Raw genomic sequence first — 24,411 nt, forward strand, 5'->3', positions numbered from 1 at the left:
TTGGGAGACTGGAAATAAGCCAAACAGGTTGGAAATGCATTCGTTGGGCTGCAAATATTCCTCTTTTTTTTTTTACCATTTCTTGGTGTGGCTGTCCCTGTCCCCCATGGGGAAGAGCCTCTCTCAGCTCAGGCCAGCCCTCACCTCGACGCACGGCATTCCATGGGGACACTCCCAGCCCAGCAGGACTGCCACAGCTCAAAGGCAAGGCAAGGAGAACTCTGCAAGGGTCTGCTCCAAGTCTCTGGAGGGGTCTCTGCACCAAGGAGGTGGTGCAGGTGTTCACATCCACACACACACACACACACACACACACTGCTGGCCATGGCTGGTGCAGCTCCAGACAAAGAACAGGAAATTTCCTCTGATTCCCTCCCCACCCTGCTCGGAGGGGAGCGAAGGGCGTGCTAAAGAAACATTGGTGAGCAAAGTAATTTATGAAGACAAGATTCCTTTGTATTGGAGATCAGTCCAGTGAGTCCAGGGAGCAGCTCAGGCACCTCTCTGCTGCCTAGGGGGGGTGATAAACACCCCCCAAAACCAACCTGAAAACCCCTCTCCGAAAGGGGATGTGAAAAACAAAGAGGGCGAAGAACACAGGAAATGAAAAAGTGCTTCTAAGGAAAGCAGCAGGATCAGATCATTCCCAGGCTGAGAGATCCCCCAGTCGCCCGGGGAGGCGGCAGCGGCCCCACGCCGAGATGGAATTGTGGTCTGACACCCCCCTGCAAGGGCTGCAGAGACTTCCCTCCTCCTGCCTTTGTCCTGGGCAGTGTTTAATTGAGGAGCCAGTTCCCATCCCCTCATTCCTGGAGCGTCCCCTTTCCCTTCGGCAGCTCTCAGAAGTAGTCATCCTTCTTGCCAGCGGCTCCCTGCATTCCCGCACGGTCCTTCTGCTCTTGGACAAGCTCCAGGTCATCGTTGTCATCCACCTCCCCTCCATGATCCTCCTGCAGGCACAGGGAACAGCCAGGAAGGGAAAAAAAAAAAAATCAGCAAAAAGGAAATGCTGGAGAAGGAGACTCTAAATCACAGCACACCGCGCTGTCCCCAAGAACTGTCCCACCAAACCAGCCCAGCTTCGGAAACCTGGGAAGCCAGGGAAGAACCCACCTCTGCCAGGCACCTTTAGGTGTCACTGGCAGGACACAGAGGTGTTGCCGTGGTCAGCCAGGGTGTTTGAAGCACATTGAATATCCTGGCAGCTCAATGCAACTCTGACATCTCAGCCCGTTGCCTCTGCTGCATGAGGAGCAGAGTGAGGGGCAGATAGGAGGAGCTGGTATTTTACATCCACCACATTGAAAACTGGGTCACAAACCCCACCCGGGACATGCAGCAGCCAGCACAGCCTCCATAAAATCATCCTCCTGGATGATTTGAGCTCCAACCATCCATTGTAGACACCCAGAGAGGCCTGGATTCCCTCAGGGAAATGAGACCTGACACCAACTCTGCTCTGCCCACCCCTGATTTCCCCATTCCCTCCATTCCCAGCAGGCAGCCCAAACCCTCAGCTGGGGAAACTGCAGAAAAAAAACCCCCTCAGGAGCCACTCACAAAGGGCAGGGAGAGAATGAATGAGACTGGAAGAGGATTCATTTCTATCTCTGTGAGCCAGAAGGTACCAGGGTGATCCTCCCTAGCTCATGCTTGAAAAATACTGATCTGGCCTGGCTGCACTGGCACAGCCTGGGATTCCTCCTGGGATTTCTCCTGGGATTTCTCCCTCCTGTGATTCCTCCTGTGAGTCCTCCCTCCTGTAATTCTTCCTGTGCTTCCTCCCAGTTGCTCTTTGGGAAGCATCCCACAGCCCAGCTGCTGCAGGTGGATGCAGACAGAAAGGAGGAGGGGACAAAAAGAGCACAAAGGGTGCTCTGAACACCTGGAAAAGGGAGCAGTGAGCTCCAGGTTTGCTCTGGAGACCTCCCAGAGCAGCCAGAGGCAGACCTGGAGTCCCTGCTCACATCTGGCTCCCTAAAATCTGAGTCCCCCCCCCAGCTGCCAACACGCCCAGGTGACGCCACACCAGAGAGGGAAAGAGGAAGAACCTTGGTGTCGTACAATTTCTTGCTCCTGATCTTCCTGGTAGTCCTCCAGTGGGTCTTCCCTGGGCTTGGCAGCTCTGCCAGCATCCTGAAAAACACAGCCAGGCACGGTTGGGAGTGCCCCAGCCTGCTCCCATTCCCTGCCAGGGCCAACTCCCTGGATCACAGCCCCAGGTCTGGAAGTCGGGGCTGGATCAGGGGGAGCAGAGGGACAATCAGGCAACACAAACTCCATTTATTTTTTTTTTCCCATCCAGTCTCTTTTCCCACCTGCTGGCAGCTCCTTCCACTTGGAGAGAGAGGTCTCTCCTGCAGCAGGAGGGCCCCAGGGCTGTTGCCTCAAGCAACTGAAAAACTTTGAGTTATTTAGGGTAGAGCTTTAGGGAGCACAGCACAGCCAGATCTGATTCAGGTATTTATGTCACTAATTCTTTCCACATTTTCACTAATCTCAAGGAGGTGTTGCTCTGCTGATGCCAGCATCTCTCTCGTTTGATTTCATTGGCCTGGGTTGCTTTTTTTTTTTTTTTTCTTTCTTAATCCCACTATTAATCATGATTTTAGAGCCTGACAGATAAAACACTCCTATTTTTAAAACAAGCAACGTTCAGCTGCTTGTCAAAACAAATGAACGTTTCCCTGATGCAGAGCCTGGCTTCAGGCAGCAAGAAACACTTTGTGAAATAAATGGATTCCTTCTGCAAGGAGGCAAACAAGGAGGCAGAGCTCTCACACGATATCACCGCTGCCAGGAGCCTTGGACAGGGCACAGACTCAGATTATTGTCTCTGGTGCTGGTCCCAAGTGCGTGAAAAGTCCCAGCCCCCCTGCAGGAACACCTGGGAGGGAGCCATCCCTTATTCCACATCTCTCCATCCCTAAAGGTGTTGCAAGTGCCAGGGGGGACTTCAAAAAGCAGAGAGGACGAGGCCAGAGCAAGCTCTAGCACTTGGTAAAAGAGAATTTCCTAACCTCTGGCACCTTTGCTTAATTCTGCTCCACTCCCTGCCAGAGCTGGACCTGCACAGCTGATTGTACTGGTGAGAAACACAAGCAGGATCAAAACAAAGAGCCGCAAAGTCCCGCGAAGTGTAAATTTCAAGCTCCATCACAATCAGTGGAAGAAAAAACAGGTTGGTTCTGACCAACCTGCCAAAGAGCTTTCTCCTGCCTGCCACACCCTCGCAGTGGGATTAGGGATCCACCCAGGGATCTGATGTTTCCCCTTCAGTCCTGAAGCTCTCTGCCCACCCATCCCCAGCTTGGGGATCCCTCGCTGGCCCTGCTGGTTGTCCCCAGTCAGTCACCTTTGGTGGCTTCTCCTTGGACTCTTCTTTAACGCTGGGCTCCTTAAACTTCTCCGAGCCTCCCACCTTCTCCTCGAAGTCAGGTCTCTCCAGCTCCGCCTCCTCAAACTCATCCTCACCTTGGTTATTGGGGTCCTGGGCAGGGTCTGCAGCATCATCTGGCATCTGGACAAGAAAAGCCTCTTGTGAATAGCTGGCAGGATATTCCCTCAGGAGGCCCAAAGATGCCTTCCCCCAGCAAGCAGGAGCACTGGCCTGGAGCACTTGGTTGCACCTCTCCAAGCCTGTCAGTGTTTGTTAAAAAGTTCCCCAAACCAGTCTTTGTTATCCCTCCAGACCCAAGGAGGTTGGAGCTGCACGTTACAGAAATTTCTGGGTAGTTATTGACTTCTTGGTCTCTTATTCCGAGCCAGAGTTGCATCTGCTCTTTCTCAGAGCAGAGCTGCAGATGAAACGTGGCAGGACGAAAAGCTGAAAACTTTTCACAGCCAGGCTGGACGGGGCTTGGAGCACCCTGGGATGCTGGAAGGTGTCCCTGCCCGTGGCTGGGGGTGGGATGAGATGAGCTTTAAGGTCCTTTCCAACCCTTGGAGTGGGTTTGTGGTGCTGTGGTTACTCACCATGGGCTCTTGGACCACGGCGTCTTTCTGCGAGGGCACGTTCTCCTCCCTGTCGATCACTCCTGCATCTGCCAGGGATGGGACAGGACAGGGAAAGGGACAGGGACAAGGGACAGGGACAGTCAGTGGGGTCTCCTTAAACCCACTGCCACCAGTTTACTGGTTTATCTCAACCAGCCTGGGGCAGCCATGCTCAGTGACTGTGTGCAGACAAACACCACAAAGGAAACCATTTCCATACCCATTTCCAGCTCCTCCTCATCCACCCTGTCCTTCTCTGCTGCCTGCTCTGCCCCTCTCCTGGGGCTGGGGGGCTGGGGGCTGCCTCTCTGCACCTTCTGCCCGGCCTTGGGGGCAAACTGAAGGTTCTTGGGGTACCCACGGGCTTGTTCCTCGTCCATCTGGGCGTTCACCTTGCTAACGAGCTCCTTCCAGCTGCAAGCAAACACAACCCCCCAGCCTCAGTAAATGTTCCAGAAAACTATTTCATAATGGCGAGAAGAGAGAAAAAGATACTCCAGCACGTGCAGGAGTTTGGCCTAATTTAACTTTTTTTTTTTTTTTTGTCAAAACTAGCAGGTTGTATTAATTACTGCGATATCTGCTTGGAAAAGAACATTTAATATGCCACATAGTATGAAATAAAGTCTGCTTTGTAAATACAATTTATTGTAGAACTCCCTTAATGTTATTCATATGACAGTGACATGCACATAGCAATCACGCCCAATTCTAAATAGGTTCTTATTCATACCCAAACACACACATCTAAGGGTTTAAAAATATCAAAACCACAAGTCCTCTTCGTTGTTCCGACTTCATGGAAAATGAAGATGCTCCTAAATTAAAATGAATGCTTCCCAAATACCTCAAGAGCCTTAGTGAGGGGCAGCTTCAGAAGAAAAGGAGGGACGAAACCCCAGTGACAGGGACTCAAAAATAAGTGAAGCAAAACCTTTTAACCCCAGCAAGTTACAGCAAATTCCAAGCAGGCTGACTGCTGCCTCCAGCCTGTCCTCTACATGAGATTTAAAAATCTGTTTAAGACATTTTAGTTTTTAACAGCTGGAAAGGACAAGTGGCCTTAACTTTAGAAGGTCTTGAGGCCAGCACACAGACAAATGAGATTTTAAAGTCTGCTTAAGACATTTCAGTTTTTAACTGATGGAAAGCACAAGTGGCCTTAACTTCAGCAGCTCTTGAGGCCAGCAGACAAACAAATGAGATTTAAAAGTCTGCTTAAGACATTTCAGTTTTTAATTGCTGGAAAGAAGAAGTGGTTTTAACTTTAGCAGCTTTTTAAGCCAGCACACAAACCCTTCAGTGAGAAAAATCACCACCCAGCCCTCAGCTCAGACTTCCTCATTCTAAAATCATCAAAACGCAGGTTGGAAGGTGCTGGTCAGAGCCTCCCAGGGCAGCAGCTCCTGGATGTGGGGCCCCTCTGGGCTCTGCTCAGCCCTGTTGTTGCTCTTGGCTCTGGCAGGGTTGGGTTCTGTGCTCCTTATCACAAATCTCAGCCCGTGTAAACAGCAGCCTCCAGCTGCTCTGGAATTCCTTGGTGATAGCTCCAGGAAAAGCAAAGCACAGCAGACACCCCAGGATCCCTGTCCTCGCCGAGATCCCTTGCCAAACCAATCAGTATTTGCATTTTCTGCCTAATTGGAAGATTAACCCCCAATCTGCAAATGGCCCAAACTTCTAAAAGTGTGAAAACCCGTGCTCCATTTCTGGGTTGGGCTTCACCTGCCCTAAATGTACCTGAAGGCCCCTCAATAAATACAACTTATTCAATAGATACAACTGGTTTTTATTCTCCTAATTTTCTCTGGCCTCTGGTTTTAGGTAGCCCCAAAAAGGCATCACAACCACAACATCCCCTGAGCTGTTCCTGCTGTGTGCCTGCAGATGCGATTCATCACAGCACTTTGGGGAGGACGTGGCCATTTAAAGAAATAAGCAAAGCACAGTCTCTGCTCTGGAAAGGCCACAGGTTAAGCCAACAGCCAAAAATAGAAGAGAAGAAAGAGCAGGAACAGGCTGAGTCTAGAATGAAATCCAGAAGTTTCCTCTGCAGATAAAACAGAAATGAAATCCTGTTTGCTCCAATAAACTGAACAGGCACGACCTGCACACACACAGGGGATAAATAAGTTAAAGGAGGAAGCACTGTTTTCAGAGCTCACTTTTTTTTGGACTGTGGCCAGGCTTTGATGAATTGCAGCCACAGAAGAGACATTTTCTTCCTTTTGCAGAACAGAGCAGCCTCCTGCCAGCGCTGCTGAGACAATAAATGCTTTTCCCCAGTGTCTGTACAGCATCCACTGGATCCTGTGCTCTGCCTAGACTCCCAAGAATTCCACCAGTACCAGCCACACACCAAAAAAAGGCTGTTCCTCCAACCATCTTTCAAGCGAACCCACAATAAACACGAGAGAGACCTGGGGTGCTCCTTTTGGGCCTCTTCACCCCAAACACTGAGAGCAGAAGAGTTTTGTGTCACCAACCTTTGCATTTGCACCTGCCTGTTCCCTGCTGAGTGGCGGCTGTCTGGCACTGGAGGTTTTTCTGCTGGAGAAGGTTGTCCTGGCTCAGCCAGGGACAGCCCAGGAGCCTGGCTCTCCTCGTGGCTCTGCACCTGGATGTGCATCACCATCTTCACGTCCTGCAGAGGAGACACACGCGGGCACCTGGGACATCAACCACCCCCAAACCTGCACAGGTTTATGGGGGCAGAACATCCTGTGTCAAAGAGCAAACATCCTGAAGTGCTCCAGATAAAACCATCCTGCAGTAGAAGACTCCCCCTTTAACGCAGCCAAAGCAAGGAATAATTCAGATCCCACGTGACCCACGTTTGTCTGGAGTAGGCGAATCTCCAAGGAAAGAGGAACAACAAAACCGCCTCTAAAATAAAAGTGGAAAAACAAAACCCTCCCCACATCGACGTGACTGTAATCAAAGTCCAGCCATTTGGATGGTTGGCTTTAAGGCATTGACAGCATTGCGTGGCAAAAGCTGATAGGCCAAGAAACGCTTATGATGGATTGTAATTAGAAAATAGTTTGGCTTCTGGTTGTGATGGCGTGAATTGTAACATCTGTATTGTCTCACCCTTCACATGAGACTGAAAATGGAATAAAAGTTTTTAAAACGCCTCTCAGTTGCCTCATCTCTGGGTCAGAAAAGGGTATAATCCAACACAGCCACACGGCAATTACTGTTTTTGTGGCGATTTGCTGTCCATGACCCCCTCTCAATCACCCAGGGAGGCTGGAGGGGCTGCTTTGATGATTCTTCACTCTTTGCAGCCTTGGCAGAAGAACCCACTCCCCTGAACCTGGCCACCACACCACCAACCCCTCAGTGAGCTAACCCCTCAGCACTGCCCAGGACACCACAAACCCCACAATTTGAGCTGCCCCAAGCCCGGGACACACAGATAAACCCTCGCAGGACGTACGGGGCTGGGCAGGCTGTTCATGGTGCGGGTGAAGCGGGTGGCGGGACTCAGGACACCACAAACCCCACAATTTGAGCTGCCCCAAGCCCAGGGCACACAGATAAACCCTCGCAGGACGTACGGGGCTGGGCAGGCTGTTCATGGTGCGGGTGAAGCGGGCAGCGGGGCTCACAGCACCACAAACCCCACAATTTGAGCTGCCCCGAGCCCGGGACACACAGATAAACCCTCGCAGGACGTACGGGGCTGGGCAGGCTGTTCATGGTGCGGGTGAAGCGGGCGGTGGGACTCAGGACACCACAAACCCCACAATTTGAGCTGCCCCGAGCCCGGGGCACACAGATAAACCCTCGCAGGACGTACGGGGCTGGGCAGGCTGTTCATGGTGCGGGTGAAGCGGGCGGTGGGACTCAGGACACCACAAACCCCACAATTTGAGCTGCCCCGAGCCCGGGACACACAGATAAACCCTTGCAGGACGTACGGGGCTGGGCAGGCTGTTCATGGTGCGGGTGAAACGGGCGGTGGGACTCAGGACACCACAAACCCCACAATTTGAGCTGCCCCGAGCCCGGGGCACACAGATAAACCCTCGCAGGACGTACGGGGCTGGGCAGGCTGTTCATGGTGCGGGTGAAGCGGGCGGTGGGACTCAGGACACCACAAACCCCACAATTTGAGCTGCCCCGAGCCCGGGGCACACAGATAAACCCTCGCAGGACGTACGGGGCTGGGCAGGCTGTTCATGGTGCGGGTGAAGCGGGCGGCGGCACCGTCCCCGTGCCGGGCTGGCCACGCCGGCACCGCCTCCGGCAGCCACGGGGCACCGCGGGCTGCGGCTGCCGGGCTGGGGGTCACCTGTGCCGGGGGCCGGGGGACGGCCAGGAGGGACGAGCCCTGGGCTGGGGGATGCTGAGCGGCGGGCAGCGAGGAGGGCACAGCGGGACGGTGCTCCTGGCTGGCCGGGAAAACCTGCGGGGGATGGAAAGAGGACAGGAGCAGAGTCTCAGCTTTGTTATTTTACTGTATCATAGGATGTAATATTATATTTTATATTATAGCATAACATTGTGTATATTGTTCTATAATGTATATAATAATATAGAAATTTAAAATATTTCATTTATATAATCATATAAAATACATTATTTCTATTATATAATCTGTATGTATTATAATATATTCTATATAATATATATTTCCACATATCTATATAAAATATATAGAATAAAATATCATAGAAAAATATATAATGTTCATATAGAATATAAAAATATACATATTAATTATATATAATATAATAATATATAATAACAATATAATATATATTATCTATATTATATATGCTATATATGATATATTGTATTATATTCTATTATTAAAACCTTATAAAAGAAAAACCTTGTAACATCAAGCCTTACTATTTCAGGAAAAAGATTTGATAGACGTGCGCACTCACCGTTACCAACCGATCAACTAAGTCTCAATAAATTACTAACCAATTAATTTCAAACACGGCGCCTTCTAACATTCCTATAAATATAAACTATATAAATAAAAATTCAACTATTTTACATTAAAAAATACAAGTATCTTAACCATCTCTGTAATAACATTTATCCCTGGGGGTACCACACCTTCTGCCTCCCGGGCTGCAGCTGGCTGCTGGCTGGCACCAGGGGCTGCTGCCCCTTCCCTCCTCCTCCTCCTCCTCCTCCTCCTCTCAAGCCTGGCATCTTCTGGAGAGCTTCCTTGAGCTGCCTGAACTCTTCCATCTGGGCCTGAGGTGGGGAGAAGGACACAGAGAAATCTCACACGGGGTTAAACCTCTCCCTGCTGGGAGCAGCCCCTCCTCGTTTGTTTGCCAGAGGTCCGTTTTAAAGAAAAGATTTATTTTATGCGCATGGAAGTTGGAGAAGATTCACAGCCATCAGTGGCAAACCCGGATTTCTGTAATCCCCTTTTGCCACTCCTGCCTCTTATTTTACTGCACTTTTACCCTGATTCTTTTCCTGATGCTGCTCAGCGCAGGAGCCGTGGATTAACTCCTGCCTTGGCGCAAGGATTGTGTCCCGCTCTGAGCTGTGCCTCCAGCTCTCCTCATTTCCTTCCAGCGGAGGCATTTCCCCCTGCATGTGCTCATCCCAGCGGGGCTGACAAGAATTGGCATAATCCTACTTGACAATCCAATTTACTTCGCAAGACAAAGGAAAAATCGATTCTCCTGGGCTGGGTAAGCAAATGCAAGTCTCCTCTCTCTCCTGCAGCTTCTTTTTCTTTCATCTTCCAACCCCTTGGAAAGTAGGGCTTGAAAAAGCCACTCAGGAAAAGCTCCTCATTTCCACCCTGGCTATTTATAGGAAATGGAGAGGGGAGACCTTTTCATGTGCTTGCCAGGGTACCTGGAAATGCACCAAATTAGGGACTGGGCAGAGTAGGAAAACTTCCAAGCAGCAAGCAAAGTTTAGCAGGAAATTAATTCCTGAGCAGGCTCTGTTGATTTCAGTTCTTCCCCTTGAAATGTGACCTTAAAATTAACATTAGAAACAAAACAAACACCAACAAATCCCCTCAGCAAAGCAAGCAGAAAAGGAACGGGGAAAAGGCTGCCAGGAAGAGTTCCTGGGATGTGAATTTGTAGGAAGCTTCCAGTCAGGACAAACCAGGTGGATGCAAAACTTGTACCCATCAATTCAGCATCACCTGGAAAGTGTTTGGAATGTGGGGAGACATTCCAGGGCTGGGAATTCAGGCACTTTGTGCAGCAAATCTGTATTTAGGAACACATTCCAGGCTGGAGAATTTTACAGAACGGATCTACACTCCCAACACCATTTTAGGCAGCTCAGCACCCTGGAGTACAGCTGGTAACTGGATTTATTATCTGGATTTTTTATTATTTATTAACTGGATTTATTATCTAGAGAATATCTGGATGCAGACCCCAGGTGGTTACCTGGGCATTGAGGAGCTGGGAGTGAACCTCCAGGTGAGCCTTCCTGAGGAGCTTGCTCTCTTCTCTGAGTTTAAACACCGTGTCTGCAGGAGAAGAAGAAATTTGCTTAAAAGAGATTTTTTTTTTCAAGTGTGGCATCTCCCTTTCTCACCACCAATTCCTCCTGACCTCATAGATCTCTCCAAGCCCAGGAATTACAAACCTCTTTTCCATTCCTTCCAGCACTCCCAGGAATTCCTTCTCTCCACGCTCTTAACTTCCTAATTTCCTAACTTAAAATCTTAATTTCCTAACTCCTGCTCTCAGTTCAGGCTCTCGCTGTGTTTGCCACTGGACTCAGATAATTCGCTTTTTTATTTCCCTTCCCCCTTGCAGGGAAGAGAAAGGAGAGCAGGGAGTCACTGCCCCTTCCTGGGAGAACTGGAAGCTGAAGGAAAAACCCCAGGAAGGCTTGGCCAGCTCTTCTGGGCCCACAGATTCCCTCCCCCTGCACAGAGAAGCTGCTGCTTGATGGTACAAACCAAAAAAACCCCAAAAAAACCCCCCACGACCCACTCAGAGAAAATAATCATGGGATAGTTCTGTCCTTAGGCACGTTTATTCCTGAGCTTTTAAGGAACAGTTGTGCCTTGCAGCCTCCAGGCTGGAGCTTGAAAAAGAGCTTGAAAAGCTGTGTCCCAAAATCCCAGCCTGACTTTGGATCCTGGATGTCTCAGAACATCCCCAGAACAGGAGGCACTGGGGTTTCTCTGCACACACCGTGGCAATATGGGCTGGGCTGGGAATTTTTCCATGACCGGATGGTCTCTGCAGTGGGCTCTGAATGGCACACACGGCTCAAAATTTCAGATATTTCTGATTACAGCCTTCCTTTCTTTATACTCAGCCCTGGGACGACACATTTTGCCACTGAGGTTGGCTGCTGTGCTCTTGCCTCGCAGTGAGGGTTGACATCAAACTGAGAGTGGAACTCTCATTGAGAGCCAATCTAACAAAAGCCCCTCCATTCCCCTCTAACAATGTGTATTTCAGGAACAGAGACTATCAAATATTTAGGTTTCATTTATTTGTCCTCAACTTCCCCCCTTCTAACCCAAAAGCTCATCAGGTATCATACTGGGCTTTGTTGAACACAGAGAGGAAAACCCAAACACCCGTGAGCACAGATTTTGATGTTCCAGACCTCATCAAGCAGGAGCAGATGCAAACCTTAAAAGCCCCACAATGTAATTAAAGAGCAGCTGAACAAAACCCACTCTTTGGGAATTAAAGGGATCAGCACTGCCTGCAACACTCGCACTATCAAATCGCATTTTACAGACCTACCCCGTTGATTACAAAAAAGTGTGTTTCATTTTGCTCCCGAGCTCAAATGTCAGGATTTTCAGGATTTGTTCCTGCAGCACCACCTGAGGCAGGACAGTGCTCCGAGGCGCTGCACACTGCCACACAAAATTGTTCCTGGGGGTGTTTTTTGGGGGGGGGGCTTGCAGAGGAATCTCTGCCCTCTCTTGATCCCAGTCCTTCCTCAGCCTGGTGTTTTCCGAGTTTTGATCGGGCTCACCCTGCAGGTTGGTGACCTCGCTCTCCTTCTCCTGCTGCAGCTGGGCCAGTTTCTGGCCGTGGCTCTCCAGGCTCTTACGGTGCTCCAGTTTGAGGCTGTTGTGCTGCAGCTGCAGGTCCAGCAGCTGCTTCTTGACATCGTCGTGCTGGTTCTGGGGACAAAAAGAAGGGTCAGAGGAGTGATTTAGCATTGCCAAGTACGTCTGTGTCTTGGGCTGAAGTGCAAGATGGAACCAAAAGTATTTATTCTATTGCCACCTGTTAAAAACCAGTTGGGGAGGTTTTAAACTCCAACAGCACTTTAAAAATCAAACAATAATTTAAAAAAATCAAACAATACTTAAGCTCGATATGAATAAATGTTGGCAGAAAGAATTTTAATTTATATGAACTTAAGAAAACTTACATGTAATAAAACCTAAACTTAATAGGATATAGACTTAATGTCATCTAAACTTTTTAAAACTTAAACTTATTAAAACTTAAAAGAAACCTAAACTTTACAGGGCCCAAACTTAACAGAACTTAACATAATTTAACTGAGCAGTACTTAACCTGTACTTAAATTAAGTTTAAGGGGAGGTGGTTTCTTTATCTCTTCCAGGACCTGTCCCTCATAACTCCCAGGGGATATCTTCTGTTCAAACCAGGTGGGGCAGCATTATTTATCTCTTCCAGGACCTGTCCCTCGTAATTCCGGGGGAATATCTTCTGTTCAAACCAGCTGGGTTCCTGTTCTTTATCCCTTCCAGGACCCATCCTCCCTGCAGGGGATATCTGCTGTTCATGGGCCATCGAGGCTCACTGCAGGGCGGATACAATTCCATCATTCCATGGGGAGAGGCTCCACCCAGGGGGAGGAGCCAGGAATTCCCACCTGGATCAAACCCGGGATCCAGAACAGCAGCACAGCCTGTGTGCACTGGAGTCCCGGAGAAAGACCGGACCCATCTCAGCACCACTGGACCCTCCTACAGGACCATTGCTCCACCAGAACCACATCTGGCACTGCAGGAGGGCTGGATTGGACTGACACCAACACCCTGACCAACAGCGGGGGGTCAGGTTGTGTTCTGACTCCGTCAGTGGGTTGTATTTGTTGTACCACTGCGTTTTTATTTTATTTCCCTAGTAAAGAACTGTTATTCCTATTCCCGTGTCTTTGCCTGAGAGCCCCTAAATTTCAAAATTATAAAATTCACAGGGAGGGGCTTGGCACCTTCCTGCCTTCCTTAGCAGACACGTGTCTTTCCAAACCAGGACACTCTGTTTAATGAGTTGCTTGAGAGGGCAGGAGAAATGTTTGTTCCTCCAGTGGAGCAGCCAGAAATCCCAGATGTTATCCCAGGCACCATCAAACATTCTCTGTGCTCAGTGGTCCAGGGGAAGGTGGGAAATACCAATTAAACTCTGCTTTGGGAGGAGGTTTTGGGGTTTTCCTTTGGGCAGAATTGGTGGCAAGTCCCTTTCTGGGATAGAAACAGAAGCTGCTCCTGCAGGAATCCATTGCAGGCCGTGAAATTTGCTGGTATCAAACCAAATCCCTTTGGAACACAAATCCAAGGGCCTTCCCAGAGTTCCCAGACCTCTGAGGGACCTTCCCTGCTCCTTTCCACGGAGCCCTGCACACTGCGGGGTGGGAATAAATAATCACCTTTGAGCAGGGTGAAATATTCCCATGACCTTCCTCAGGTGTTGGACGCACACCTGGACACCCAGGGCTTTTCCCTCTGCTTGGTCTGTTTCCCAACAGGCTGGAAGTTCTCCCAGCCACCTCTCAGAGCTGCTCTAGCAGGAGGGAGAGCTTGTGCAGGGATCCTGACAGAGCCCACAGCACCACGGGGCTCGCAGGCGTCCAATTCCAGGGTAACAAGACTCTCACAAGACCACAGATTATTTCAAGCAGGCCAAGAATTCGGCAGATAGAAGTGGGCTGGAAAGCTGCTCTCCTCTGCCCTCCCCTCCTGCAGAACACACACACAAACATCCTTTAGCCGGGACCCGCTGAACCAGAATTCACCTCCTTTTATTTTTTTTTGTTGTTGTTCCCATGGTAACCCGGAGAGAGATTCCTTCCCACATTCAGTTTGTCAACACCAATTATGTATGCAGATCGAGTGGCTCTCAGGTGAACCCTGGCCCTGCCACACAATCCCTCCTCAGGACTCGGGCAGCCATTTCAATCAGGCTTCCAGGGGGGGAAAAAATTAAATAAAATTTTAAATATTTCTTATTAAAAAAAAAATAAAAATCTAAATGCTATCAATGCTTGCATTTATCTCCAGGAAAACAAAGTGTCTGTGGCCCAGGCGTTCCCCCTGAAGCAACTATCCTCCACTAAAAGGGATGTGGCTGTGCTCCAAAAAATAGAGGCAGCGCAGAGGAAAAGGTGGAGGGGTCCCAGAGACAGAACAAAGCCAAGGATGTCAGGTTAACCAGATCACAGGATCTGGAGGGAAAATAAAGAGAAGTGAAGCGTCCTGCTTTGGCTTTCCGAGGTACTTTGAGCTCTCATCAGAGCCCCTGGCTGAAAGCACTGCAGAGGAACCACTTCCCTAAAATCGTTTTGATACCAAACACCTCAGAAACCACAGTATTGGCCAGTCAGGTTTGATTTAAACAAGAAACTCCTGTGAAATCCGAAGAATTTTAAGTCCTCATCAGCTCGGGCCAATTCACTTCTCACCCTTCTCCTGCCTGCAGGGTGATGCGCATGGTTTGTGACCCCAGACTGCTCCCAGGCAGGAAGAAGGGAGGAGATTTTCATCCTCTGACAGCAGCAGGAGCTGGGAAAGGAGAGAAATGCCCCGACCAAGGTGTCACAGAGCACCCAGGGCTGCTGCTCATCCAGCACAGGGAGCAGCCGCACTCCCAGCTGCTTCCTGAGCCTGGCTGGGAGCAGGGCTGGGCAAACCCCAGCAGGAGCACCAAGATGCTGCCGGAGAAGCTGCAGGCAGGAGATCTGGAACACCCCACAGGGGATTATTAATCAGAGAACGGAATTATCTGCCAGCAGAGCTCTCCTGAGCCGGTCAGTCCCACCAAGGGCAGGTATCTTGAGGAGCCCAGGAACCTCCCGTGTCCATCTGAGTGAGAACATTCCCCCACATGAAATCTCCCTCAGTCCCAAGGGCTGGTTTTGTCTTTCAGCAGCTGTAAATGTAGGTTGTTTTTTTTTTTTAAAAAAAAAAGATAGTTGGGGTTGTTTTGAGGATTTTTTTTCCCACTCTTCCAATAAAAGGAAGCAAGAGAAAAGGGGAAAAAAAAAAAAAAAAGCTCTGAGTGTCCCCTTGAGAGAAGCAAAGCAGAGCATTCTGCTCAGTTGCTATGAAGAGGAATGTTGCTGTTGCAGAGCGTTCCCAGAACCCACAGAGCTGGAGAATACCCAAGAGACAGAACTGTACTTCCCTTTTCCCCACGTCGGAATCCAAAAAGCCGGGCAGGCAGCTGGAGGTCCGGCTCAGCTCAGGAAATCCAGCCCAGCGGTGCTGGGGGCTGCTGGAACCCAGCCCTCTTTCTCCATCCCAGAGCTAAATTAGCATTTCACTGCCAAGGTTTTAGACTGAAAAGGTTTTAAAAAACCCCACCCCAGCAGCCCCCACTTGCACTGCTCCAGCAAAAGCAAAATGGAACATCAAAATATGCCTCAGGCAGAGCAGGTGATGAGCTATAAAATGTTATAAAATACTATGAAATGCTATAAAATTCTATAAATCTCTATAAAATGCTATAAGCTGCCCTGCTCTGAGCCTCTTCCATGGACTGGAATATTTTGTAGGAGCCCAAAGGGCGAGGTCCAATGAATAAATCCATTTTCACACCTGGAGACCCAGAGAAACAGCCGAACCCTGTGTGATAAAAGTGCACAAAGGTTGGCGCTGAGACAGGGTGAGGGTGAGAGCTGTGACCTGGCACAGAACAAACAGGGAACTCCCCTGGAGCGGGGCAGTCAGGGAGGAACGGCGATCAACACGGCAAGGGCAGGAATCCCAGGATTGTCCATCCCTTAAAACAACAGGGATCAGCATGGATCTCCTCCCCAAGGACAGGAATCCTGGGATCCTCCATGCCATAAAACAACACGGTTCTCCTCCCCAAGGACAGGAATCCTGAGATTCTCCACCCCTTTAAACAACACGGATCACCATGGATCTCCTCCCCAAGGGCAGGAATCCTGTATCTTCCATCTCATAAAACAACACGGATCTCCTCCCCAGGGCAGGAATCCTGGATTCTCCATCCCATAAAACAACACGGATCTCCTCCCCAGGGCAGGAATCCTGGATTCTCCATCCCATAAAACAACACGGGTCTCCTCCCCAGGGCAGGAATCCTGGATTCTCCATCCCATAAAACAACACAGATCTCCTCCCCAGGGCAGGAATCCTGGATTCTCCATCCCATAAAACAACACGGATCTCCTCCCCAGGGCAGGAATCCTGTATCTTCCATCCCATAAAACAACACGGATCTCCTCCCCAGGGCAGGAATCTCCATCCCTTCGAACACAGCAGCCAAGCCTCCCTTACCTTCAGGATCTTGTGCTGGGAACTGAGGGCCCCATATCTGTTCATGGAGTCTTGCTGGGGAGGAAAAAAAAAAAGATCCAAGAGCGCCATTAGAGCCCGGAAAAATCCGAGAGAGGGAGAGAAAACTCACAGAAACACCCGCCCAAACTCACCCCCACAGGGAGGGGCAGGGACCAGCCCACCATGGGGACCAGCAGGACATGCAAGGCAGGAAAAGAACTTTCTCCAAGAGCTTTTTCCCAAGCATCTTATTAATTGCATTTTTTTATCTATTTATTTATAATAAATCAATATAATTGATTTATTATAGATATTTATTATAAATAGATTAAAATACAAATGAAAAAATATATATTATATAAAATAGATAATAATCTATAAATAAATATATAATATTCTATAAATATATATTATATATTACATAAATGTTTTGTGTATTTGTTTACTATAAAGATATATAAAATATTTTATTATGTATATTTTATTTATATATTGATAAATTATAAATAAACAAAGATATATTGCTGTTTATAAACATATAAACAAAACGGTATCTATATAAAAATTACGAACAAATAAAATTTTAAAACATTATGAATAAATATTTGTATATCTATATTTTTATATTTTATGCTTAATTGACATTTCAGGTGGTTTTCCCCAGCTTTTGACCCTTTTTCCAGGCCAGGCCCGGTGCTGAAGGAGCTTTGCACAGTGAGCCCCATCCCTCAAGGCTGAGCTCTCCTGGCAGCAGCAGAGGGGGAGGCACAGAAAGCAGCAGAGCTCCGGCTGTCACCCACACACAGAAATTGCAGCGTTCCCACAAAAAAAAAAAAAAAAAAAAAAAGAAAAAAGGAAAAAAGGATCAGCAGGGGATGGAGTGAGCCTGAGGCAGAGTCTGTGAGCGGGGAGAGCAGCCAGACTGAGCTCAGCTGGCACAGGGCAGCAGAGCAGAGCCCTGACCCCTCCAGAGGGGTCTGTGCCACTCCAGCCACCCCACCGAGGGTCACCTCCCTCCTCTGTGTCCCCAAGGTGCCACTTTTCACCCCATCTCGTGCCTTGCCATGCAGGATGTAACTCTGTCAGTGTTCTCTTTCCTTTGTTTGCTTGGTGATTTTTATTTTTAATAATCCTTGTAAAGGTCTGTTATTCCTGTTCCCGTACCTTTGCCCCTTAGTTTCAAAATCATAATAATTTGGAGGGAGTGGGTTTGTATTCTCCATTCCAAGGGAGGTTCTGGCTTTCCCTGGCACACAGCTGCCCTTCCAAACCCAGACACCATCATGTCCTCACAGCAGCTGTGGCGTCACCACCCACTGCCTGTGCCCAAAGGCTTTGTCCCCAAGGCAGCAGTGGCACCTGAGAGGGGACAGTCCCAGCACTGGCAGGTTCACAAAACACCTGCTGGCATCTGGGTTTGGGCACTTCAGAGCAAAGGGAAGCAGCATCACAAAGTGCAAACGAAGCACCATGCAGAAAATGCCACTGCAACCCCCAATTTAATGTGATAACCCCTCAATTAATACTCAATAAATCCTCAATACAGTCTGAAATATCCCCAGCAGATGAGCCCAAATTGCAAGAGGCTTGCCCACCATTAAAAAAAAATCAGATTTTTTCTGTCACAGGCTGACATTCACCCACAGAGAGGCCTGAAAGTGATTCTCCTTCTCCAGCATCTCACGCACAGATGCTCCGGGAAAGGAATAAACCCAGCCTGGTAACTTGAGTGAATGTGACAGACTGTATCCCAGGGATGCATTTCTTCCCAGCCCTCACTGAAGACTCCTTTTCCCCGCCGAGTGGGGAGTCCAAGGGCTGGTGAAAATCATCTGCCAATCCCCGGAGACAGAAAACAATGGATCTGCTTTGCCCAGCACCACCATGGCCTCTCTTCCCCATGGTGAGCCTTGCGTTTATTCCGCCTCTTCTCTCCCATGGAATTCACAATTCCCAGGGGCTGGGAATCATCTCCTGGGCTTGGGAGAAGGGGCAGAAACAGCTCCAGCCCTTTCCCTGAGAAGGAGAAAATCCTTGCACGCTCCTTGAGCAGAGGAGTCAGCCAAAGTTCAGCCTGTACCACTCACACACGGAGCCTTCCCTGCCTCCTCACGGCCCCGGTGGCACCAGGAAAAAAAAACTAAAAAATTCCCATTGTTCCACAGAGACCCCGGGACAAACCACACCTACCTTCTCCTTGTTGAGAGCTTCCTGAGCTTCTAACTTGTACACCAAAAAATCTAGAAGCGGGAGGAAAAGGAGGTGGTTTAACGAGCTGGAATTTCACAGGGATCTGGTTTGGATTTTTGCAGGGGAGGGGGAGGGAAGAAGGAACTCAGCCCCTTGCTGAGCAAAAGGCTGCAAAGTCAATCAGCTGGAATGCAGATGCTGCTGGGAGACCATTCCATGCCCTTAGGAAGGTGGGAGTATTTTCCACGAGAGCTGTCCACCCCAAAAAAATGCCCTTCCCTTCCCATCCCATAGCCAAGTGCACTGGTGATCTCCTGCTTCACGAACAAAAAGTCAAGGGAGCTGAATAACTTTTTGGGGCGCTCTGAAATGAGAGATGAGTCTGGAAAAGGGGAACCAAAGGTGCTGTGAGAGCCAAACCCATGTGTCGATCTCAGCTGTGCCAGCTTCTTACAACACGAAGGTCCCACGACGAGGTAACATGAATTAGGGCGCTTCATTTTCTCAACAAATTAATTAAAGAGGCAGCAGAGAAGTGCAAGTTCTGCCGCAGGCAGGCAGCCACAGAACTGCAGCCAAACCTGGAGGCTGGATAGAGCACCCAGAGGCACAGAGCGTGCTGGAAGTGAGGGGCAGGGATGTCACCCCACACAACCTCTTTTGAAAGATAAAAACCCAATTTATTAAGTTGCCACCAGCCATGCGGTGCACAGGGGCCTGACACCCGAGCGCAGCGCTCTGCTGAAAGGCACGTGAGTCGGATTTCTGCTTCCTGCTGCATTCCATGGTCTTTAACACGCCCTGCATGTTTGTGTCTCCTCCTGTGCATCAGCTCAGGAGGGCAGTGACACTGACATCACCGAGCACTTGTAGAGCTCAGCATCCTCAGCTCACTTTTGGGAGAAAAGCTGACACCTTTCCAAGAAAAAAGCGTGGTCCGGTGCCAGGTTTAGGCAGCACTCGAAGTGTTCAAACCCCACGACAGGTTGCCCCCAGATTGGCCTGAGGACAAATGCAGGAGTAGGAGAGCACAGAACCCGCCTGCCAGCACCCTCTGCCCACGGGCTCGTCACTTCACTGCTCCCAAATTCCACCCAGGGACAGCCACGCTGAGGCAGGAGAGGCTTTGGGGGGCAGCTGGGGATTTCTCTGCCCGGGACTCACCTTCCTTTGTCTTCTTGTGCTCCCCTCTCTCCTTCTGCAGGGATCGCTCCAGCCGGGACCGGTGCTCGTACACCACTGTGGGAGCAGAGGGAGGCACAGCATGACACAAACCCCAGTTTAGCCCCACTTATCTTCTCCCACAGATTTATTCTCCCGCCTGCAGCAGGGAGGGGACATTTGGGCTGCAGACCACGGGTATTCCCAATAAACGCACAAGTCTCACCCACAAATTGGGAGTATTCGCACTCAGGCTTTGTTTCGAAGCCCAAGTTGTGATGCCCAAGAGCTACTTTAGTGGCCAGTGGCTAAATTGTGTTTTTCTGGGCCAAGCGCCTGCCAGGCTGAAATAGCCAGAGTCACCTGCTCTGGAAAAGCATCAGCACCATGCAGGAGAGATTTTTTCCCCTTCCACAGCCCAGCCATTGACTGGCTCTCAGTCCAGGAGAGAGATTTTTTTCCCCTCCCACAACCCAGGCCACTGAGAAAAACTGAACCAAGCAGCTCATTACACACAAATCTGAGAGCAGAGAGGGCTGAGCAGCCGCATGACAAATGGAAGTGCCAGAGGAGGACGGTGATGAAGCCGCCGTGATGTGTGAATGCCACCACACTCAGCTCCAGCAGGCTCCTCATGCCCTCAGATGGGCCAGGGCAGCACTCAGCCGGAGAGGTGATGAAAGAAACCTCCCAGAGCCAAGATCCCTGCACAGCCAAGACTTTTGGGGACCGCTTGTTCCAGTCTCCAGGAAAGTTAAGCCAGTGGGATGCATGAAGCCAGTGCTAATCCATTCCCTGCTGAAATCTTGCCGAGCCAAGAGCCCCAAGTGACTCATGCTCTCACTCCAAGTGGATTTGTGGACGCTGCCAGCTCCACTCAGGAGCAGCAAATTCCTCTGTCCCTTCTGGCCTCCCTCAAGAGGCAGCGCCAGAGGTGAGCCAGGCTGGCTCCTTGTCTTTGTTAACACACAAACATCCCAGTGATGGAGATGCTTCCCCTGGACTGGGCCGCTGCACTCAGGCTTTCCTCTGAACCCCATTGTTCCACGGCATTCCAGCAGTGGCTCCAAAGCTGGAAGGATGTTTCCTTCCCCCTGCTAGGCAGCAAACCCATCTCTGCAGCTGTCCAAGCGTCTCCTCCCCTCCGTGACAGCTTTATTTTTAGGAGCACTTTTCCCAACAGACTGCTCGGATGTCGCCCTGAGGGTTTCCCCAGCTGAGCACACAAAGGGCCCTGGGTGCTTCTTCGCTCCATGCTGGAGAGCCTTTTCCAAGGGATTTGTCAGCTTGAGAACATCAGCCACTTCCCAGAGGATTTGGGAGCCCTGGGCACTCACTTTCCGACTCTCCCACATCCGACTTTCTCGCAGTCTGATCTGGCAGAGCTCCTGAGGGCAAGGCTTTGATGTGACGGGAACTTCCCACCAGCACGGGGCTGTGTTAACACCCACAGATCCTAACGAGGCCATCCCGGAGCAGGGGAGGCTGCAGGGGCAGCTCCGGAGCACAAGCTGTTAATCCCGAGTTTTACAGCACAAAACCTGGCTCTCCCCGACCCTCTTTTTATAAGTCAGATAAACTGAAGTAACCTCCAGTGACTAGAAGAGAAAGTTTTAATCTCTCCTGCCTTTCCTACAGGTCCCCAGAGCCCAGAGAAAGTGGGTCTAGCTTCACACAGAGCAGGGAGCCAGCACTGCACACAGCAGTGTCTCAGCTCTGGGGGTGTTCAGGGCCGGGAGCCGGACTTTGATGATCCCAGTGGGTCCCTTCCAGCTCAGGACAATCCAAAATTCGATGATCTCATCTTGGTGGTGAGACACAGCAACAGCTCATCTGTCCAAACTGGCAGTGCGCAGCACAGAGGCCAGGCAGCCAGGAAGCCTTGAACAATTTGCTTTTTTTTTTACAGGAGAGAACGGAGGGTGGTCAGTGTGTAAATCCAGCTGGAATCCAGCCAGGACTCGGCTCTAAGGCACCGTCACCTGCTGCCAAAGGAGCTGCTGAAACAATGAAAGCCCTTGCTGAGGAGGCAGGGCCAGGTGCAGAAGAGGACGCACAGGGATTAAAGTCGTGCAACAAGTGCAGGGACAGAGCCTGGAGCCCCGGGTTTGTCCCCAGAGCAGTGCAGGGAGCAGCCACTGCACCAGAGCCACGGCCAGATGTGCCGGGCACCGCTGCCCTGCCAGGCTCCCACGAGTATCACTCCCATCTGCCCCTTGCCAGGCTTCTCCCAGCAGCCAAACCAAAAAAGAAGCCTTGCCTTTGTTAAATTTGTTGGACAAGTGAGTGTCTTCTCAAAATAAAAAAAGGGTAGCCATGACAACAACTGTATTTAGGAATGGGAAGGGCTGACAGGGGGTTAGAAATCCCGGCAACAGGCTGCAGCTCTGCCATTCACACATATTTGGGTGGGAAAAACGAGTTTGGCTCAGTTGTTGGCCTGTCGGTCCCAAGACTGGGGTTCCCTGAGGCTGCCACTGCCATGCTCCGGAGAAGCAGCCCCTCTGGCCAAGAGGAGCAGGAGATGCTGACACACCAGGGAGGAATGTGGGGTAACTGCTGCCCTGCTGATCCCAAACTCGGGATGCAGGTGGGAATCGTGGCTGGGACGGAGCTGGAGGTGTTTGATCGCCTCGTGGAGTGGCGAAAGATGGAACCAAGCCGTGAGGTAACAGCACTGAGCCTGCACACACGTTAGATCCATTCCCAAGGGTGACTGGGTTTTGTTTCCTGGAGAGGAACACACACACACAAACACCCCAACACACTCTGCAAACAGAACACGCAGCCCTGGGCACCAGCAGCCCTGCTGGGATGCTCCATTTGCATCACACAACCACCGGGAGGAGATTTGACCCCAAAAGATGTAAAGGTTGAGTCACAGATCTGCAGAATGGCCCAGCAATTCAGGCTGGAGGGATAACATCCCTGGATGTGTCCACGAAGGTCATGACAGACACCTTACATTTGATTTTAGCTGGGGAAGAGCTCCCGTATAAACACTGTGACTTTTTTGGGGGGGAAAAAAGGGGTTAAATAATCTCTTGACCTTGAGTAGAACATTTTTTGGCCACATCTATCCATTCTGTGGGCACTCCAGCATTACCCCGAGGGCATTCCCACCAAACCTCTCCACGGGGAGCTCAGCAAATCCCTCCGGAGGCTCCAAATCCTGTGTCAGCTGCCGGGAACCGTCGCCTTGGCACAGGGCAAGGCTGGAAGGATCGGCTGGACGAAGGAGATAAGAGTTCAGCGGCGGAGTAGCCGCGTGTCCTCAGCCTTCCCTGCCGACACCTCCCCGTGGGCTAAAATCCCATTTTCCCACAGTGAGGCATTTATGTAAGGAGGACAAATGAGGGGAGAGAGGGGGAGGAGGAATCCGCACGCTGTGTTTGCCTTCCGGTCTCCGGCAGCTCTTGCCAGAGGAACCAAGTGCTGGTCAGAGGGATCAGAAAAACCAATTTTCCTTTTTCTCCTCCTCCTTCTCTTCCCCTCTTTTTAGGGAGCTAAAAATCTGCAGCATCCATCAGCCCCAAAATGCTGGCGCGACTGTTTTTTTTTTTAGTCCAGGATCAGGTTCTCGAGAACGAGGTGGGTTGATCGCCTCGCAAAAGGCAGTGGGCAGCAGCATCGCTGTGACAACAAACTTTAGAGAAAGATCCCTTCCCTCTCTGCTCACTTCCACACGGGGCAGAGAGCGCGGAGCCGCATGGCAGAGCAGCCCCTGCGCTTTCACCGCCTCGCGTTTAGCGTGACAGGGGTTTAGATTCGCAGCCAAAAGGGAGAAGAAACGGAATGGACGTGACGCAGCCGAGCCCGCCGATCCAACACGCTCCGATCCCCCTTTTTGCTGCCAGCAGCAAATTCATCCTCGGGGCTGCTCTAATTCCCGACATCCGAACGGGGAGGGAAAGGAAACAGGCAGAGCATCCTAAAGCCGAGAGCTGGACGCGCCCAGGGCACCCTGCTTGTGGCTGGGAGGGAGAGAAGTTGGGGCAGGGTGTGCGCACACACACACACACCCAGAGCGGGTCACTCACCTTGGAGCTGGGCTGACAGCGCTTCCTGCTGCTGTTTGTATTTCTGCGCCAGCGCCTCGGCGTTCCGCACCTTCTGCTGCAAGTGGCTGTAGAGCAGCACCCCGGAGGCCAGGCAGGCCACGGTGAGCAGGCAGAAGGCGGTCTGCAGCAGCCCCTTCTGCCTCCTGGAGCACATCCCGGTGCCCATGGCCGGGCCGGAGCGCGGCGATGCTGCTGCGCTGCTTCTCGGGCGCTGCTAAAGCATCTGATCCTTATCGCCCGGCAGCAGCCCCTTCCTCCCCTCCGCGAAGCCGCGGATCCCTCCGGAAGATGCGGGCTCGCCTTCGCTGCCTGCCAGCCCTGGGGAGGCTCCTGCCGGGCTCTATTCCTCGCTGCCCACGGGGACATCGGTGTCCGAGCGGAGCCGCCGCATCCTCGGGCGGCCGGGGGGCGGCCCGGGGGGGCAGCGGGGCGAGGGCAGCCGGCGGAGGGCACCGAGCAGGAGCAGCAGGACGACGAGGAGGAAAACTTTTGCTTCCCATGTGCTGCGGCGGA

General features: G+C 50.8%; 1 protein-coding gene across 4 annotated transcripts; it reads right to left on the minus strand.

Moving 5' to 3' along the window:
* Positions 1-434: 434 nt before the first annotated feature.
* On the minus strand, positions 435-24,411 carry LOC136300461 (Golgi integral membrane protein 4-like). 4 transcript variants are annotated; one of them, XM_066202892.1, is made up of 14 exons: positions 23,878-24,411; positions 19,841-19,915; positions 18,677-18,726; positions 16,487-16,540; positions 11,959-12,109; positions 10,395-10,477; positions 9,076-9,219; positions 8,165-8,410; positions 6,483-6,640; positions 4,217-4,410; positions 3,976-4,043; positions 3,356-3,520; positions 2,052-2,136; positions 435-950 (listed from the first exon to the last, which is right to left on the minus strand). In XM_066202892.1, the coding sequence occupies exons 1-14, from the start codon at positions 24,062-24,064 to the stop codon at positions 925-927; spliced, it is 1,686 nt and encodes a 561-aa protein (XP_066058989.1). In that variant the 5' UTR covers positions 24,065-24,411; the 3' UTR covers positions 435-924. The 4 variants fall into 4 exon arrangements, with proteins under 4 accessions (XP_066058989.1, XP_066058988.1, XP_066058987.1 ...); XM_066202891.1 differs by having other exon boundaries at positions 2,065-2,136; positions 6,501-6,640; positions 23,878-24,410; XM_066202890.1 differs by having other exon boundaries at positions 2,065-2,136; positions 23,878-24,410.

This window comes from Chamaea fasciata, unplaced genomic scaffold (assembly GCF_029207755.1).
Source record: "Chamaea fasciata isolate MVZ Bird 193981 ecotype frontalis unplaced genomic scaffold, bChaFas1.0.hap1 SCAF_23, whole genome shotgun sequence".
Taxonomy (NCBI): Eukaryota; Metazoa; Chordata; class Aves; order Passeriformes; family Sylviidae; genus Chamaea; species Chamaea fasciata.